At 38.2% G+C, this 20775-nt stretch overlaps 1 protein-coding gene across 1 annotated transcript in view; it reads left to right on the top strand.

Moving 5' to 3' along the window:
• The window catches only part of COL25A1 (collagen type XXV alpha 1 chain), a 317436-nt gene that overhangs the window by 158378 nt on the left and 138283 nt on the right, over positions 1 to 20775 (top strand). The window contains exons 3-4 of the mRNA XM_075032675.1: positions 7333 to 7377; positions 9488 to 9495. Of these exons, the coding sequence (XP_074888776.1) occupies positions 7333 to 7377; positions 9488 to 9495 (53 nt within the window). The remainder of the gene's footprint in view (positions 1 to 7332; positions 7378 to 9487; positions 9496 to 20775) is intronic.

The following is a 20775-nucleotide window of genomic DNA, read 5'->3' as shown; positions in this document are numbered from 1 at the left end:
AGTTTCTCAGTCTCATAACAATGTGGAAGGAGATATCTTTGATTTTATGAGACAGTAAACTTACCATTGACAAAAAGAAACAAATACTTCTTGAAGTATATTTTACATGGTGAGGCTTATTGTCACACATGGTTTCTTACGCCAACAGTTTTACAAGGTTAAGGGGAAAAAGGAGTAGACATTGATATAGTTATAGAATTAATTCAGATTGATAATACTGCATGACGTTAGAATTTTTGGAAGGGATGTTACCTTTCACACTTCAAGCATGTTTAACTACCGGAGAAGAAAAAGAGAGAATATATGCATGTATGTGCAGTTCTGGCTATCTTACAAGTGATGATCATGGGATTGTTTGAGCTCTCTCACTAGTGTCTGGTACTAGTGAAATGATGCTAGGCTAGATGCCTCTAATCAGATGGCATGTAGCATGCACAGAAGTGGTACAAATAATCTGACTTAGGGAGGTCAGATTTCTTTGCTGTGGATCAGATAGACTGATTTTGGCATTTCCTCAGCCAAGTTGCATAATAGCCTCTGACATGCATCCAAGCTCTGCAATGTAATGATGTTTCATGGTGAGCCAAAAAGATGATGTACTGTGTGTGAAACAATGAATGTTATTTATCCAGCTGAGGCTCGAAATGAGGTAGATAGTTTTATGAGGTAGGGAATTCGGGCAGATCATCCCAGGCAGACCGAGGTACAAAGCAGAAGACTGACAGGCCAGATGGGATGATTACGCAGAGTGGGAGGAAAGGAGAGTCCAAGTGTTACGTGAGCTAAAAAAGCTAGGAAAAGAGGAAAGAGCAAAGAGGCTGATGAAGTTGGCTGGAATAGATCCATGCAGTGTTTGTAAGAGCGTGCTCAGCTTCGGAGGTAGAAATCTTCCCATTTGTCCCTACTTGGGATGGAATTGATGGCAGTGCTATGGGAAAGGACCCTGGATGTGTCTGTTGAATCTCAGGTGCCCAGACATCCATCGAGTGAGAGCTCAGCTCGTTGGGACGTTTCAGTACCGTTTGCTGAAGTCGGTGACCGTGCCAGCAAGAGGAGGCTGGCAGGATGGGGCCGTTAATTACACAGCATTAACTGGAGTCACCGCGCTGCTCGTGGTGTGCGTATTTCACAGGAAGAGGGGTTGGGCTCAGCGGCTGCCGCTCCGCTCTGCGGCCTACCTGCGTCACAGGCCTGCGCTGTCACTTGGTGCCCCTGCAGCTGTAAAATGGAGAGGTGTCCCTTTGCTGGGAAAGCGGTCCTCTCCGTGTGAGCGGCGAGGGGTTGGCTGGCTTCAACGCGCTACTGCAAGTCCTTCCTGGGTTGGTTTGACAGGGAGAAGCGTGGAATGGGATTAAATGATGGCAGCTGGGTTGGACTCTGGAAGTGGAAAGGAGAGAGCTGAATCCGTTGACAAATTGGGGTGGTGGAGCTTGAAATGCAACCAACAGCAGTCATTTTGCCAGAGTTACAGCAGAATCGGAAAGAACAGTTTGGGCGGCTTGGTTGGTTTCATTCAGCTGACTTCTAGATATTTTCCTCACGTGATTTCAGCAAGGTTGGCATTCTATGCCTGATGATACTGAAATAATTCTACTAACTTCATCAAAATTGCTCAGGATTTACTCTGAGAACGTAATGGCACCAATTCATTTTTCTGACTTGATGGGCAAAACCTTATGTTGCTGTCAGCTCTGTGTGAAATAGATGTCCTTTGAAATGGCCAGGAAAACATTCTTCTTTTCATGTACACATGGAATACTCATTACCTTTAACAGTAGCTATGTGTGTGTGTCAAGCGACATGTGAGCAAGGTCCTGGGCCTCAGTAAAACAGGGAACAGGATTCTGAACTCTTCTGTTATCCTTAGGCTGGTTGCACCAGTTTGCTGTAGGAGCTCTTACTTGCAGGGACAGTGAGTACCTGTTGGAGTTTGGTATAACCCAAGATGGGTAAATCCTTTTCCTATGGCTTGATAATGCCACTGTAGTTCTTTCCAAAATTAGGACAAACTTGACTTTCTAGATCAGCTGATGACCAAATGGCAAAGCATTTTGACGTGCCTGGCAGGTGTTGATAGAGGGACTGTAGGTCTCATCCACCAAATGTTTTTTGGGGTGGTTTTTTTTTGTTTGGTTGGTTGGTTTTTTTCAGTGTGCGGCTTTGAAAAGTAGAATCTGTTTGCTGTAAATATATCACTAAATGAAAGTATACAGGTGGTGCCAGTGTAACAATGTGCTAGTACCACACTTAGTTCTAAAGATGAATATATGGATTTTTTTGAAAGACCTGACTGTTAAGGCATAACTTCCTCTCCTAGTTTGGGCCACTTAATTATTGAATCTATTTCCTTAGCAGCACAGGATTAGTCTTTAGAAGATTAAGAGAAAGTTACAGAGCCAAAGCTTGATGGAGGCAAATTGCACATTGTCTATTCCTTTGTTTTCAAAGTTCTTAGCTGGTGTGAAGCAATGTAACTTAGTCATCATCACTGATTCATACCAATTAAAAACCTGAGCCCAGTTTTCCCCATGCCTCATAAATGTGTATTATTACAATGTAAATTATTTCTTCTATAGCTAAAAATGTATCTTGGAGAAGGAAAACACTATTCTTGTTTTAGGCTTTTGATAGGTCAGTCTTTTTTCCCTTTGAGCAAGGACAACCTGTTCATGCTTTTTGGTATGTTCTTTTTTAGAATGTAGGTGGAGAACTGAACTGAAGAAAATCCTTCTTTTGCTGTCTAATGTGTGAACAATATACACCATCTTTACATTTTTGTGTCTAATAAATTAACGATGTCATAGTTTAACTCAGTTTAACCAGCCCAAGCACTGAAAAAATGCAATAATAAATAAATTTTAAAAGAGTGTATTTTCCATCTGTTATATCTGATTTAAAAAATACCCTTAGATCTAAAATTAAGATTTATGTTGTTCTTAACTATGAGATTAAGATAGATTCTCTTGTCCATTTAAGCTTAAGCACCTATCTGAGTCTTTTTGTAATGTGAAGATGGCATGTTGGCACCCACCCCTTAAGGTGTGTGGCTGATTTATGTGACCTTTTTTGATATATGGCAAGGCATATAGTGGAGTACATACAATAGTCATCTGCTTTCCTCTAGTAAAAACTGCCTCCCAGATAGCAGTATAAAAATAGTAGGTTCGCCACAGACCTCTGGCACCACTACATGCATAGAGGACAAATTATTAAATTATTAAAAAAGAAATAGGGGACATTGAGGCAACCTCTCCAGGACCACAACAATGATCTGACAATAGTCTATCTGTACTAATTATTTCTGATTGCAAAGACTAGAATACCCATTACTAGAAGGTGAATGTCACCAAAGTTGTGCTTAATATTTTTGAAAATATCTTGGAATCTAGTTAAATTCTTGTTCCTACATGGTCTCTCCAATGGTACTGTATCAGTAGTTATTTCAACAGCTACTTCTACCAAAGATTGAGAAGAATTTGGGGGTTTAATTGGAAGAATTTGGGGGAGAGAGGAGGAATTGTTTGTTACAGCCTTATTACTGACTTGTTACTTTTTATTGCTTGTATTTCAGTGAAAATATCAAGTGTCAAAGTCTAAAGCTGTTACCTGGCTGAAGTTGGTTGTGTGTGGGGTGTGAGGATTTTTTCTGTTTGTGGGTATTTTGTTTGTTTGCTAGTTTCTTATTGGTAGGTAAGAAAAGCAAAACTTTTTCAGCAGCTGACATTTACTGCTTGAGAAGATAAATTCAGATAATTAATTGAATCTTAGGTTTTGGAAATATACCCCCCCCCCCCCCCCCCAATTTCTTTAATTTTCAACATTCCCTTCATAGATGTGGAATATCAGTGGCATTAATTTTTTTTGACATTTGAATGAAAAAAAAAAAATAATCTTCAAAACTTCCTGCTCATAAAAATTAGATTAATAAATGTTTATGGAAGAATAAAATAATTTCAAATATTTTGAAGCTAAACCAAGTTAAAAATGAAAACCAGCTGATCTTCTGGCATTTTACTCTTACTCCCTACCTGTAGGTAAATGTAGCGAGCTTAGGAAAACAATGTATTAGCAAATCTTGGCTACTATGAACTAGCTTTTGCTTATTGCTCAGTATCATTAATCTTTATTAATCCAGCTCACTTCACTGAGATTCAAACTTTTGTTTTTCTTTCTAAGTTTTGTATTTTTAATATAAAAAGATGTTCAAAACAAACTAATCTTTAAATACTCTGGATAAAGTTCAATTCATCATGGACATTTCTGATACTTTTCTAGAGAGATTTTTAACCCGGGCAAGAAATTTCAGAATAGTTGTGTCATACGTTGTGTATCTTGTGCACACTGTAAAAATCTGTGGAGTTGTTGTAAGGTGACATTGTGCTTAGTATAACTTTATTCACTTCTCCTTCTGCTGCAATGAGTCTCCACCAAATCCTCCAATTAGTGCAAAGTTATAAAACTATAGACAGATGGAAAATTAATATTTATAGCAAAATGCCCAGGGTTTTGATAACTGGAAACTCTTGGAGCAACAGATGATGTTAGCAGTTAAGATTTAGAGAAAGCAGCCTGTTGAGAAAAACATGAAAGCTCATGTACTTTCTGAAGTAGTAGGTCATCTAGTGATGAACTTAAATGTCAGCGTTAGCATTTCTGTGAACTGGAACCACCCGTAATTAACTGCCTAAAATGAATTGCTTTGTGTTGGTAAAAAAAAAAAAAAAAAAAAAAAAAGATAAATATATAGAAATTATTTCCTCAAATGGTCGCCAAAACTCAGTAGATGTTTGCAAGATCCACCACCTCTCATCTCACAATTTCTAAGAGGTTTGCAAATGCCATGACCTTGACAGAGACTTGAGCACTGCAGAAATCAAAAAAGCTTTCAATGAGAGGGAGAAGTGATTCACATTACTTAGTGGCCCTTAAATACTGCTGGCCTGATGAGCCAAAAGTCAGGTGCAGTAGTATGATTTCATTAATACTGGTCGAAGTCCAGAGTAATTTTCCTAACTTCAGTAGTGTTGTTACTTTGGAAATATAATAATAATAAGCATTTTTCTGGTGATTGATACTTACATCTAAATCAAGGCATCTCAGAATAACAGCTTAGAAGGGATCAGTGCTTGCTGTCAGAGGAAAGACCTGAACTGGAGCCCCTTCTTTGATGTCACTGTACACTTCTACTAAACTGGCAATTTAATGCTTTTTGGAAATATGGTTTGCTGGACAAATTTCATTCCTTCCTAAAATTCATAGCTTGAAGTTACCATCGGGTTTTTCTGTTAGTGGCTTTAATACCTTTTGCTGGTCCGTAGCTGAAGTTTTTTAGTTTTAAAGTTCTGTTCTTTTCTCAAAAGGAAACTTGGTAGTAGACATGTTTGTGTGTGTGCATACACACACCTATAGCACAGTTAAATTTTAATAAAATAATATTCTGCAAAACAGGATGGGAATATTTGGTTGCTATATGCTTGAAAGACAGGTCATTACCTGGTGAAGAACCTTAAGTTTCTCCTGCACATCCATGTTTGTGATCAGCCCAAATTGCTGCAGAGCTGTGTTGTGAGCAGTGTTTCAGGAGCAACTTGCAAGGTTCTCCACGCTGAAGTGACACTTCTGCTAATTTTCAGCATATAATAACAAAATAATCTTGTCTTGTTAAGTATGCTGTTGATTATGAATATCCTATGCCATTCTTGCTTCTTGTAATATTGTTGTCTTAAACTTGTGTTGCATTATGCTACTACTGTAATTATTAAAACAGAACAAAAAAGAAGGATTTTAGTGAGATTTATAATTTTCTGATAGGAATAAACCTCTCTGCCTTCAAGGCAAGAGCTGCTCCTCTTTTTTTTCTTTCTTTTTCTTTTTTTTTTTTTTTTTTAAATCAATATTCTTTTATTTCCCTGGCAAACTAATGCTATTTCATGTATATATTGAAACTGTATCACTAGCGTTGCTTTTCAGCATCTTAGTCTTTGAAGCCAGATTGCTGCAAATATATAATGCAAACTAAGATTTGGCATTCATGTGCATTTAAAAGCTATGGGATGATAGTACAGATGATTTGTAAAATCTTGTAGCTGTTTAAAGTAGCAGACAGTTGCTTAACTATTTGGACAAAACCACCTGTGCACCTAATATCTATTACAAACGGTGAGATACAGCCACAGCAGAGGTACTTGTGCTCCTGCACGCGTCGCTGCTTTTGGAAATTCCAGCCGTGCGCTTGCCTCTCTTCAGCAGCTTTGAGAGTCCCACCTGTGGTTCTCTCTTCAGGGCAGCAGCATTTCAGCGCTCTGTGTCACTGCCACAGCTGCTGCCTCTCCTCCTAGCTGTACGAGGAGGAGTGCAAGTGTACTTGCCTTGCAGTTTCAGGAGCAATGTGTCAAGGTCACCAAGCAGAGGGGAAGAATGTTGTACTGATGTCTGTCTGCAGTTTAGAAAGGACGTTGAAGGTTGGAGTGCAGAAATGAGGGACAAAACCAATTTGATTTTTTTTCTTTAGAGGTGGCAGCAGACACTGACTATAGGATGCAGATATTTGTGGGGAAAGGACAATGAGTAGTAAAGGACTCCTTAGCAGAAAGCACACAGGGACTAAACTGTTGTGGTATGGCTAACAGATACAAACTGGAAGTAAAGCACCTTAGACAGTGTCTAACAACACACACACTGTTGTTAGTGTTTGGGGGATGGCAGGCCAGGTGATGGCTTCATCTCTTCGATGTTTTCAGATAAGGTTTTCCAGAGGATTTGCTCTTATAAATAAATACTAATCTTTGGGCTTAATACAGTAATAACTGAATGAAATTTAATGCCCCGTGGTAAGTTTGGTTTGAGAAGATTGGAGGAATGGTGCAGCAATTCTGAGGAATGCAAAGACTTTTTTTCAGAGAAGAAAAGGAACAATTTGTTCTCTGGGTTAGTGGTGGAAAGCACAAGAATTGATGAGCTTCAGTGCAGCAAGTTGGACATAAAGAAAAATGTTCCACTTGTCAGAACAGTGAAATATTGGGGAAAAAATACCTGTGGAAATTGCAGTAGTAATTTAGATGTGGTTAACTTTTTCCTTGAGAGAAAGGGATGAACTGGATGACCTCTAAAGTTTCTCCCAGGCTTTTTTTCTGAGAGCCTATAGTGGATCATGTAGTTGTCAATTTTATCTTCAACATCCTAAATTTTATTCTGGTTATCTTTTACCCTTGCTCAGCCAAAGTCTCTGGACTTCATGTAATGCATCTCTTTAATGCCCTTACATCCAAACACAAATAATATTCTACCTATAATTTCAAGAAATAAAGTTACAACCTACCATCTTCTTTTTAGGTCCTCCAGGGAAAAGAGGTAAGCGGGGCAGAAGAGGAGAGACTGGTAAGTTTTCAATTTCATAAGATCCATTGTTATTTGATGTCTGTGTTTTTGTGAGGATGTGTACCCAGCATGCCTTCATTTTTACTTTTATTGCTTGTGTGCTCTGAAAGAGAGTTCTGAAACTTCTCTGGTAAAAATCTGTGACCCTTGGCATATACCTGGTGGCTTTCCAGATAGTTTTCTAGTCTTGGGCATCATTAATTTGTAGGTGCACTTCATAATGGTTGACATGGTACCATTGGTAACACATTGGTAATTGTCAAACCATTTTGGTGTCTTCTCACACTTGTGGAAGTTAGAATAACTCCATGTAAGTCAGTAGTTGGAGTACTATAAGTCAGTGTTGCATCAGACCACCTTGGTTTGAGGCGAACAATTTTATAAGGAAATAAAGAAGGAAATAAAATTCCTTATGTTAAGAATGTCGGTACTTAGGGAAATAATGTAAGTAGACTACTCTGTATGAGAGAAATTGTTGTTTACTAGAAATGAGCAGCAATTAAGTTCTTACAGAAATAAGAAAAACATTTGTTGGTTCGTTACCCTGTACCAGGGAGGTTGCTGTTAAGAGAATCCCGCTGTTGGTGTGGAGCTTGAAATTTCATTTGAGACAATGTTGTGAGGTGCTGAGCACCTCTTCCTGCTGACATTCATGGGAATTGGAACTGTTGGTTACCTTGCGGGATTGAGTTTTTCATAAAGGTGAACTTTCTGGAGGCGATGCAGGAGAAAATGAGCATTTCTATTCTCCTTGGCTCTTTCATCTAATCTGCCAGTTAGGAAAATCTTCCAATCGACTTGATCTCTGTAAATCTTCTGTAGCCTTTCTTATCTCTGCAAATGATCATTTATCTAGCTCTTAAAAACTATTTCCGTATTTTCCTGCATCACAAAACTGAAGACAAGCCCTGCCAAAGATTAATAGAAATCTCCTTGGTGTTTCCATTCGGTGTTGGCGTAGTATTTACTTCAGAGAAAAATGCTATGATACAGAAGGAAATTCTGTGATTGAAGACTGTCTTACAAATGATCCTCGCAGTTACTTTGCAGGATGCTTATCGATTCATTTTATACCTCAAATAAACACATATTAAACTATTAACCAAGGAAATTGATCTCTCTCATTTAAAACCAGACCTGCACCTTAAAATGCTGTTTAAGAATGTTTACCAGGATAAAGAAATCACCTTAGTTACTGGACAATAAAATTGCATTGTTAAAACCAAAAGCCTGTCAATATTAAAAGCAATCTCAAAGTACAGCTGCTGTCGGTTTATACTCCTTTTGCACTTCACTTTATTCAGAAATTAGAGAGAGGCATAAAAGCTTAATGAAATGCCATTGATTTGGGAGCTGCAGCTGCTCAACTTAATAAGAGTGAAATAGTAGATTTGATTTGTGGCCCTTTGATAATGTTTCCAAGAACTGCTATACAAAAGTCTTTGAGTCTAAATAATTGAAAAAATGTGCAAATATCACTTCACGAAGTGTGACATTTTAATGGGGAGCATTTTATATGTGTGCCTTGAGAAAGAAAGGTGATGAAAAGAAAGTTCAGCACTGTCAGGTGGCCACTGAAACCTCCCCTCACAGGCAAAGTTGGAAGGCTGGAAGATGCTGGAACATGTATGGCTTGACAAGATGCCAAGGTTAAATGCCAAGGGTACTTTATGCAATTTTGCTGTCAAGCTGTGGTCCAATGCCAACTGCGTGGCTAACTGGAACTGGTGATGTGGTTACATACGCTTTATGTGGAGTCTGACAAAATGTATTGTAGTCCATGGCTGGTATTTTTGGACCTGCATGAAATTGCATGGAAATGGATGGAGAAGCAACTTGCATAAGATTGCATGACTGTAATTGAAGAATTGGTAAGGTAAGCGCATGCATTTAGGCATTAGTCATATTTACAGGGTGCAAAGCCCAACCAAAGCTGAAAATTCCACTTGAATGGGAAAATGTGTACAGTGTATTAGCAGTTTTGCTCACTTACAATCCTGAGGCCTTGTGCTTGGCTTCGTACATATGTGTCTTTCTTTAATAACTTCATAAGCTTACATATTCTTTTTTTCTCTTTTTTTACCCTCTTTCCCTCTCCCCTGCCCCACAGGACCTCCTGTAAGTACAGTGATACATTGTTGGTTCTTCCAGAATCAGGGAAAAATCTGTTAGATCCTGTTAAGATATCACCGTGATAAAATGATCACATATCATCAAAAGGGAATCTTGATATTTATACTTATACAGTGTAAACACTCACTAATTATCTTGGAGCTGAATAGTTTAATCAGAAGGTTCCTTAAGAAAAAAGTCTCTAAAAAAAATAAAGATTTATATTCAGCGCTTCAGATAGCAGTGTGGATCACAATTCCACGTAAGTATGTTATGTTCATGTTCATTGCTTATGACTTGATGACAGATATTTTACTACAGTATAAAAATGTGTGAGTATGCTATTAGTCACTCTGCCTTTCACTGGGTAGTAACTTCCTCTGCAGTTACCAGAAAGTCTTAGCATACAGGCTTCTTGTTCTTTGCAGGTATACAGGCTGTCCAGCTCATTGCAGTGTAATTGCTACTGAAGCCAGTAAATGCTTGTGTAAAATGAGTATTAAATAATACTATTTAGTTTAGTGAGTTGATTGAATCTTGGGCTAATCCTGTTTGTAAGAAAACAGTTTCTCTCTTCTGGGGTTTTATGGTGGTTTTGGTTTTCGGTTGAGTTTTTTGGTTTTTTTGTTTGTTTTTTTGTTGGCTTTGTTGTATATTCCCAGGATAGGTCAAAAGTCTGACTTGAAGAACAGGACTAAACACATATATCTCAAACATTCATATTTGTCATGCGATCCACGTGCACCATATGGTGTAGAAGTGTGGCCATTAGAACAGTATTTCTTTTACAGTGTTTGCAGACTTCTAACTATTTTTATTTAATTTGATAGATACAGTATTTCCACAATATTTTCAGGACCAGATTATCTGTCTATTCTATGCTACATGCATGTTTGAGAATATTGAATTAATATGTTGGATTTCTGCTGTGACCTAATGATTTTACTCTAATCTGTATATATTGAGCAGTGATACTACTTATCCTTGAAAGGTTTTGACCATGTGCTCAGCAGTTCAGAGTGGCAAATTCATTTAGCAAGCCATCAATGAAAAGCCAGACTTAATGCTGCCTATATGAAAGAAACACTGGCTTCCCCAATTTCTTTTTCAGTCTTCTCATGAAACACAAACGACCATAAATCACTATACAAGTGGTTTTCCTGTAGCAAGACAACGTGGCAAGAGTTCATGATGTGCCTCATTATGAATGTCTTTGGCTTCACCTCCCCACTGTTTTAGTATAGGTCCATTTAAAACAAAACAAGAAAAGTCTCAATTGTGACAATATTAACACAAACCTGAAATAGCTCCCAAAACTGAATAATATTAAGAAGTATCTGACTTAAAATTCCAACTTTCATACTCAAAACTTACAAGACTTCATCTTGCTGACAGGCAGTAAGGGTTTAAGTTGTTACAAGGCCTTTAAAAATGTAATTTCTGTTCCTAATTCACTTTTTCATTTTGATAGACACTTATGCTTATGGTCTGGCTAGGGGCAACTGTTGTGAACGTAGTTATTGTTTTCACCTGGGAGACTGTGGTGATCATTTGATCATTTTCATTTTAAATAGCAAATATTTGTATATCCCACATAGCACTGCATGGAATTATGTGTATATTGTATTTTCAAAGGCTACTGCAGTGCTCTGTTTATTTTCCTTGTACATGACTACTGAGTGTCACATGTAATAACAGTCAAAGGCTGGGGCTTTCAATTTTTTTTATGATCTGTTATAGCATTCTCAAATTTCTGCTTTGCCACCTATGTTCTAGTGGTAGCCTATGTATCTAATACTTTATTGCCTAAGCACTAAACCTTTTTTTTGTTTTAACCACATATTGCCCTTCAGTCTACATGCATAATTCTCTTCATAACAAAAGGAATTTCAGTGACCATCAGAAGTAGCCAGTAGCCTTTCAATTAGAGGGTTTATTTAAGTTAAAACATGTAATTTCCATTGCCAAAGCCTCATTTCTTCACTGTGTAGTACCTATTTCATATTTATTTGTTTGTAATATCACATATAAAAAATCAATTGATATGCAAATTATAATTTGCCAGTAATGTACTCTGCATGTTTGTTGTCATGTGTCATGACTGTGTTGTTAATATGTGTCATACCATTTCATCTCATTCAACCAGGGTCTACCAGGGCGAAATGGCTATCCGGTAACTCATCATATATTTATGATAGTGTATATTACTCTAAAATCCTGTTGTTGTATTCTGGTTTTCCTTTGTTACTGTCAAAAAGACCTTTTTTTCTGTTTCTCAGATGCCTAGAAAATGTAGGACTTTCCTTTATAAACAAAACAAACTAAAAAGCCTTTGAGAAGTTTTGCAAAAGAACCTGAGTGTTTACAATGCATAAATGCAATGCACTGGTTGTTTGACAGTGTGTATATTTTGTGTTGAGTTTCTGCATTCTTGCATACAAAATAAATTTTTTACTCTAATTTAAAAAAGAAAAATTCTTTAGCAAGATACTGCATCTCAATTTTCCATATTAGAAAGCTGCACAGCTGCCATTTGGAACCTCTAAGTCCTTTCTTTTAATTATGTCCTTTTTCTCTTGGCTGCTTCATTCAATGCATTTTGAGCAAAGTAAAATACTATTACAGAGGTCCTAGCAGTTGGCTGCATTGTCTATCACAGAGTAATTTTCTGATAATGGATGGAATTCATTTTTCTGTCAGTTTCATTCATATCTTTAGGATTTAATGCCTGAAAAAAATAATATATGAAATAATGCATCTTTCTAAAATCTATTAATAGTGTATTTCTTTCAAGTAGTCAGACAAGCTGACTGCAGTGTCCCACTCAAGGAAAAAAGCATACACCTACTGTCATGTGTGTATTAGAAATCAAGTGACAAAATGTGTTAGTGGATGCATTTCAGAGACAATACATATGCACAACATAGTGACTGTTGAAGTATGATAATGATCTTACTTAAAGCACTTGATAGTATAGCTTGGAGGGCCCTCCCATACTGATTTGCCTATGTATTTCAGACAAAAGATGCCTTTTTTTTTTTTTCAGCGAGTTTTAGAAATGTTTCTGTTGGTAAATATAAATTGCATGCCTTGAACACCTGCAGGTAGATGATAATTTCATAGAATCATAGCATCTCAGTATGGTTTGAGTTGGAAAGGACCTTTATAAATCATCTAGTCCAACCCCCTGCCATGGGCAGGGACACCTCTCATTAGACCAGGTTGCTCAAAGCCCCATCCAGCCTGACCTCGAACATCTCCAGGAATGGGGCACCCACAGCTTCTCTGGGAAACCTGTTCCAGTGTCTCACCGCCCTCATCATAAAAAATTTCTTCCTTATGTCTGATCTTAGCCTATCCTCTTTTATTTTAAAATTGTTGCCCCTTGTCATGTCACTACAGGCCTTGGTAAAAAAATAAATAAATCTCTCCACCTTTTCTTCTAAGCCCACTTTATATATTGAAAGGCTGCAATAAGGTCTCCCCAGAGCCTTCTCTTCTCCAAGCTGAACAACCCCAACTCTCTCAGCCTGTCTTCAGAGGAGAGGTGTTCCATCTTCCTGACCATTTCTGTGGCCCTCCTCTGGACCTGCTCCGACAGGTCCATGTCTTTCTTATGTTGGGGGGCCCAGAGCTGAAGGCAGTACTCCAGGGGGGTCTTACCAGAGCAGAGTAGAGGGGCAGAATCACCTCCCTCGACCTGCTGGCCACAATTCTTTTGATGCAGCCCATTTCAATCCTTTTCTCTGGACATCTTCTGTAGTCGCAGAGTTTTCTGAGAAATGTTACCAATGAACCATCGTCCAATGCCTGTCTTTACTATTACAAGTAGTTGAAAGTCAGCTGGTGAGGAATCAATCATCAGTATCAAGAAACCTGCTTGGATATACTGAAACCATTATCAGGTTTCAGAGTACACGTTCCAATTTCATTTAGAGTGCTTAATCTGTGTAGATGTGTGCACAAGTGTGTGGAGGAGAAGATGGAGCGAAAAGCTTGCTAAAAACCCCTTTTTTGGTCATCATCCAGCTGTGAGCTCTGTATACAAAGGCTGGGATTTAAAAGGAAAAAGACCCACAGTGACAACAAACCAGCCCTTAGGCTCTTAGGTCATGGCTTCTGTGGAAATTAAGTATCTGCGGTGTTCGTCATTCCAGTTAATGAGCTTAACCCACAAGGTGAAGTTTATATTGTGCAAAGCACAAAAGCCTCGTACATTTAACTTCTTGGCCTAAAGTGTAAGTTGAGAAAATGAGTGAATGTGTTAGTGATGGACTCATGCGTGTTTTGAAGGCTTCATGGGGACAGTTTGAAAATATAATTTTCTTTAGAGCCTGAAGGCCCAGTCCTTTGTCTTGGTCCAGCTGCTTTCTTGAAGAGATTTGTCGTGGGATCTGAAGACAATAAAGGTTCTTGGAAGCCATGTTATTGAAATTGCTGAGTCTAATAGTGGCATTGTTATGGGCAAAGTTTAGTCTGAATGCATTTCTGTGCATGCGTGCAGCCATCCGTGCATGCACAGGCAAATGTGTGCCTTCAGTAGTGCTTAGCACTGATTGAACACTTCTTCCTGCTTGAAAATGACTGGGAATAGAATTTGGCTTTGGTTCTTGAAAGTCGTCACTTGGCTGGCTGTTTCAATCTTTTCAGTTACAGTCATATCCTCCTGCTTTGAATGGGAAATATGTAACAGCAAGTACAATGCACTTTAAAAGTACTTATACAGTCCTGTAGAGCTCTATGAAAAGGCTATTAGCGTTTAAAGTTATTTCTCTAGAGTCCTATTTAACTCCTGTAGAAACCTTATTGCTTTAATCTTTATTGGATTTTATAGAATATTCTGTGAGGATAGTGAGCTATATCTGCCACATATAACCTAAAAAGCTCTCTGCTCAATAGGTCAAATCATAATGCTGCAATCTCACAAAAGCTGGTGGCTGTTTTCTCCCAGACTTAAGTTTTCATTGTCTGTGTTCATTCTAATTTTAAAGGTACCTTAAGAAATAATACTAATAAGAGTAAAAGGAATTACAGTGAGAAATCTAAGTTCCTGGGAAGGTATGGTATCAAAAGTCAAGAAAATAAGCTGGACTTACTGCTAATGAGTACCACAGTTATTAAGGGGTTTATAAGACCATGATTAACTGGTTATTATGTAAGGCACCATGAATACTATAAAAAGTGTACACTGGTACAGCTCCTTTTTTCCCTCATTAAAAGCTTTATATAACAGACAGTGACTAAACTCAGAGTTTTAACTCTTTCAACTTGAGTTTAAAATTGAAATAGGCTATCACATCATCTTAAATAAAAAAGAACAAAAGAGTGCACAAACATTAGAAAATGAGAACACAGGAATTTGTTGCAGGGTTTTGTGTGACAATGTCACTTCAGAAATAATGCTAGAACTTCCAAAAAAAAATAAAACCCAACAAAAAAAACCCAACCACTGCAAAACCCCCAGCAGCTTATGAATGCAGTGAAGAGGCCAAATACACAAACCATGTAATCTCTGCAGGGGAAAAAGAATCTTACAAGCTGGTTGAATAGGTAGAAGTTATTTACTATTTTCCATTGAAAAACTGAAGCAGACCAGGAAAATTTTTCCTACCCTTTTTCCCAAGCTGGGGTACAGATCAAGCTCAACATCCAAGTAAATCATCCTGGAAGTTGTTGCGTATATGGCTGTAAAGCAGCACTATCTTCAGAATAAAGTGTCAGAATATGAAGATGCCTATATAGCATTGCTTCATAGAAGAGGGGACCAGGGAAATTTCTCCTATATCTATCCATGATGCCAATCTGCAGAGCACCTGATGCATTTACAAGACTTATAGGAGCTGTGGAGGGTTATGGCTACTCCAGGTGACCATGTGGATTGTATTAAATCCCATTTCTCCTAACACCCTTGTTTCATCTTCAAGAAATGTAGACAAATTCCTCTCTTGCAGAAAAGAATGTGTCTGAATTGGAGATTGTTCTCCTGTAACTGTAAAATATCATCACTTGGTCAAACCTGAAATGTAGATCTTTGAAATTTCACCTGTCATTTTATTTAAAGTTTTCCTAGCTCTTGAAAGACTTACCTCTGAATCGTGAAGATAACAAACTGGCAAAGCTTAGGACTACAGGTAGAGAATTCTAATTATTCTTTAGCCTGTTATAATTCATTCTATCTTAGAAAATGTCTTTATCGTCACACTTCTGATTTTTGCACCCGTAAAAATATGTCCCAATATACCATAAGGCAAGCTGGCATCCCGATATGTAAAGAACTTCAGGTTGCTCTTAGAAGGCTCTGATTCCCTCTCACCCCCCTTTCTGTTCCTGTATTACTAAAGGCAAAGAGAATTCCAGGTAGAACAAAGAACGGCTGTGAGGGGCTTGAGTTTGGAGAAATAGGCCTGGTGTGGAAGAACATGAAAGCTACTGTTGTGAGAAATTGGAAAAAGGCATTTTATTGTCCTGCTGTGTTGCTTTGTCTTTGATGGTGCTTCGTATTTCATTTTCTGCTGGGTCCCCAGTTAGAGATTGGGGCTGTGCAGGCAAATGTGTAGTAAGTAGCAGTGTCTGTGTAGGTATGTAAAATTAATCCCATCCAAATGCAAGTTTTTCAACCTCAGATACTATGGCAGCTCAGTTGCTATAAAACGAACATCACTAGAATAATCAAAAGAGAAGAAATGAGCAAAGATAGAGAGCTTTTAATCTGTGATTAAGCATAGCCTATGGCAGTATTGAGCATTTCTGCAACAGCTGTGGTATTTCCAGTAGCTGGTCAGGTCTCCCCTTTTTCACAGTTGTAGTAAAATATACATGTCTAAGCTCAAGGAGCGGCTATGTCGGTTCCTGACCTTACCCTGAGGATTTGGCTTGGTGATCCTATAGAAGTTCCCCACTCTACAGCATTTCTTTTTCTCAACAGGTGTCTTTGCAGACCACCTTTTATTTCTGGCATTCGACCAAACCAATGTCTTAAAACATGTACCAGCAAAACTTTTGCAATGAATTTCAGGTTTGGTAGTGAAGCATTGATAACTAGTTCAACTTTTAAATTTTTTTTTCTTTTTAAATACACAGAAAATTCAAAACATCTGGAATCTCAAAAGCTTCTTTGTGCTGTGATTTTAGTATGCATTTTCTCAGTTCTATGTACTTTATCCTTATTTTTAGTCCTGGCAGAGGTGATTGGCTTGGGAGACATGAGGTTTTCAGTGGATCCATCTGCCTCAAACTACTTGCTTGTTGTCAGGAAACAGAGAGGATCCTCTGCTTTCTTCAAAGAGATACTGCTGGTCAGCTGTCCATCTCAAAAGGTTACTGGGTTTGCAGATTTCTGTATTTGTAACCATGTACTCCTTGCCCATTGTTCCAAAAGGTTGCCAGCTGATGCCAATGCTGGATTCAGCAGGAAACAAGTGACTACTCAGGATGAGTGTAAATAAGTCCTTAGACCTTTTTGTCTTATTTCACATAACCATTTTCCGTTAATACATTCACCTCAACAAATTGGAACTCCAAATGGTCTTGCCATGGCTCACCAAAACTCTGTATACAAGCCATTTGTTGGTGAGTCTTCCAAGAACATACTTCAGCTCATATGGAGTGTAATACTAATCTGTCACAGCCAGTGCCTAAACTTCTTTGTATGCTGTGCACAAGTGCTACAGTCCTGTCGCAGAAGCTTATGACGAGAGTTGGACTTCTCTATTGTAGTCAGGCCAGCAAGTGCAGGAGTAAGAGCTGGGGGGGGGGATATGGCATTCAGTTTCATTCTCACACATGAAATTTAAGCCGGCTTTCTACAGCTGTAGGCACAGGATGCTTTCAGTCTTTTCCATGGATACATCTGTCAAGTGCAGCACTCAATGGTAGCTGTGGCTACTAGTATTGATCGTTCTAAGTGATGGATACCAGTATGACTTTTTTCAAGCCATACCTGTGTTATGTGATGTGAGACTTGAACAAAGGTCAACCAGAGGTGGGTCACTTGCTTAAGTACAAATTTTGCCTTGATATCAAACCGTAGATATGGCCCTAATTGCAGTTTTGAACTGCAGTATCAAAAATTGCATTCTGGCAGTTAATATTCTGATAAGTAGGAGATAAAGTCCACCCTGTAAAGTCCAACCCCTGCTTGCAGCTGTTGCCATCCTGTAGTATTGGTTAATAGGCCTATAGTGGCAAGTTGTGTTGAACTGTTTCTAGAAAACTTCAGTGGCAAATCAAAAATCTTCCTAACAGTCACGACACGGTGTATCAGAATTTCTCAATAATACAATACCAGAATCCTCAACAGTTACACTGTTCCCAGATACATGGTTCAATTTAAAGAAGTGCAACACACACTTGCTGCTAAGCAGATTAACTGTAGTATTTCTGTGCCATGAGAACCAGAGGAAAGCTGTGAGAATGTGCTAATTTTTCAGAAAAATACTGTAGCTGAGGACAGACTCAGCAAGTAAACTTCCAGTTTTTCTTAAAAATTGTGGGAGAGACTCTAAATTCCCATGGCTGTCTAAGTAATAACTGTGGCCTTTGCAATGATGTCAGTCACGTTAATACGATAATGTTTTTATGATCTTCAGATATGTAATAAAATTCTTCAGTTTAATTTCTTTATATGCCAATTTTTTGTAGTTATTGAAGATAATCACAGAAGTTGACTCAAAGAGAAAACTTTGAGACCTCTTAAGCTTACAGTTGCTATTGGTTTGTGTCACAGATGACAATTGAAGCTACACATCAGAACATGTTTATTAGCTTCTTATAAGCCAGTTGCCATTTTGAATGAACCATGGGCTGAATCCTTTCATCTGTTACATTCATGTAATGATGAGTGCATAAGTAAGAGAAGGCAGTGTTTAGTTCTGCAACTCCCTGGAGTATGCTCAGTGTGCCCCAAGCTGTTCCATATCAGTGACACTGATACTGAAGAAACATCTGCCTCATCTGCAAAAGCCAGCAATATAAAAAGATATTTCTACCCTTTTCCTCACTTGCAATTATAAAAAGAAATTGCCGTAGATAAGCTAAAGTAGAAACTTCACATGGTGACTTAAGAAAATTACTTGTGCTGCAATAAATGCCTCCCTACATACCATGTTCTGGTTTAAACTCATTAAACTTTCTAAATTATTTTAGTCCATTTTCGATTACAAATAAGGATGTAGAAAATTAGTAGAATAATAAAACAACATTATAATAGATAACCTCAATGTATCATTAGTAATATGGACAATTGTTACCATATGCTGGATCTGCCAAGGCCTTCTTTAAACTAGCAATTTCCATCTCACATGCATGGACAGACAACTCCTGTATTGTCAAATCCACATCTCTGCATGGCACTTTCTAGATGTCAGTGTGTGGTGAGAACTGAGCACATAATGCTAGGATACTGTGGGCTAGTGTGAATCAGTGTAGTTTAGATTCACAGCTGACAGTTCAAAATGATACAACCCCATATATCTATCTGACAAACACAGATTTCTAGCTGATGGTAGATAGATTGGACAGGTGTAATTTAACAATTAAATGTCTTTTTGCAGTATTTTCCTCTGCAGCTTTAAAAATTACCCTCTTTCATAATAAAGCGTGTATAGGTAGAGAAAGGAATTAAGCTGGTTTGTCATTTATTTGACAGTATACATAAATTTCTGGTCTCTCTAGGTTACTCTACTGAGTTCAGATTGGCAGCTAAGCAGGTGGCATGCAGAAGGCTGTAGTTATGATTTTAACATTTATGCTTTGGCAGGCATAATTAATGCTCAAACTGCACCTAAGTTCATTCATACTTTCCTTTTGTTGGGCATGCCACTTGAAATTTCCCAGTCATTTCCACACAATGCACAATGTAACTCTCCAGTGTAACAGTAATAACTTTATTTATGAAACAAACTACCTCGGAGCAAAATTTTGTGTTCCAAAGGAATTGTAATTCTAGGCCTCATTTCTCAATTTATGTTTGACAATTGCATGTGGATGTAGTGAGTAACCAGTGATAGTTAAAAATGTCTCTTACAATTTGCCTGAACTGTCACTTTCTCACAAGAAGTTTTGGGATTCAAAGAAAATGTTAAATCACTTACAGTAGAAATCTTGTATTTAATTACTATTTGTCACAAATGGGAAGGGAAATCCCAAACCACCCTATAAGAATTCTTCAGTCATCAATTCCTTCACCTTGAAGGAGGGTTGCAGACATGATGCATCATTTTCTTTCACGCTGGATTTTTCATCTGGACTTAAGATATAGCTGAAAGATATGTCAAACATCACTACCCATACAGCTCCCAGATGAATATTCCTGTGTGGGAGTTTAAGTGCATTGTTGATCCTAGCTGAGGTAAAGGGGTTTGGAATTTCATTGAAGAAACTTGTTCCTAAATTGCTAGACTAGGTGGTTGGATTCTGTGATTTCCAGAAAGTGCACGGTGGAAGTGTTTTCTCGAAGGCAGTTTGCACGCCTGCTTCCCCCTGCAATCAGTGTTCAGTTCCCATTTATGAGAGAGGTGGTATGAGGAGAGGAACATCTGGAGCAGGTGGGCACCTGAATTGGTTCTTCTTACAAAGCTGAATGAGGAACTGTTCCCCCACTGGGAATCAAAAAGTTCTTTCGTACGCCTGTAGTGGGCCTCACACTGCTTAGCAGCATACGGTAATTACACCAGAAATGATTTGGCTAGCGTTTGTTCAGCTAATAAGGTTCTCAGCTCTATGTTTTGATGTTTCTTTTTTAATACCAGAAATTATCTGGTAGAACAAAACCTTAAAGTACGTTTTCTCCATTCCTGGGGATCTTTGGGATGGGCACATTTAGTGTACATCTTGCCACTTGCATCACAAGGAATCAGTACTAAGGTGTTTTTTGGACTGCCCTTGTTTTTGTTTTCTGAGCTACATGTATGCATATCAAAATCAAGATTAGTTAAAGCAGTTTCTGAAAGCAAACATACTTGTCTGGTAGGAAAGATTTATACAAGCAGTGTGGAATGTCAATTGGAAGTTTTTTCCGTGACTGTGTAGGATACAGATCATAAATCATCCTCACAAAATGGTTCTTTTTTTTTTTTCCTTCCCCCCCTCCCCCCCCTTTGGCTTAAGGTAAAGAAATTAACATTTATTATTTTTGCTAATATTGAGATCTGCACAGTCCTGATAATCTAGCAGAGGACCATTGAGTTAAGAATTCTTTTTGGATTATTTTGTACATGTTCATGGTAGCTATTCCCAGTATAAATGAGAGGAATTTAACCCTTTGCTGCTTTCCCTCACAAAAGGAGC

The sequence above is a fragment of the Buteo buteo genome, chromosome 1, assembly GCF_964188355.1.
Source record: "Buteo buteo chromosome 1, bButBut1.hap1.1, whole genome shotgun sequence".
Taxonomy (NCBI): domain Eukaryota; kingdom Metazoa; phylum Chordata; class Aves; order Accipitriformes; family Accipitridae; genus Buteo; species Buteo buteo.
Note: the sequence above shows the minus strand (reverse complement) of the source record. Positions and strands in the feature narration are given on the sequence as shown.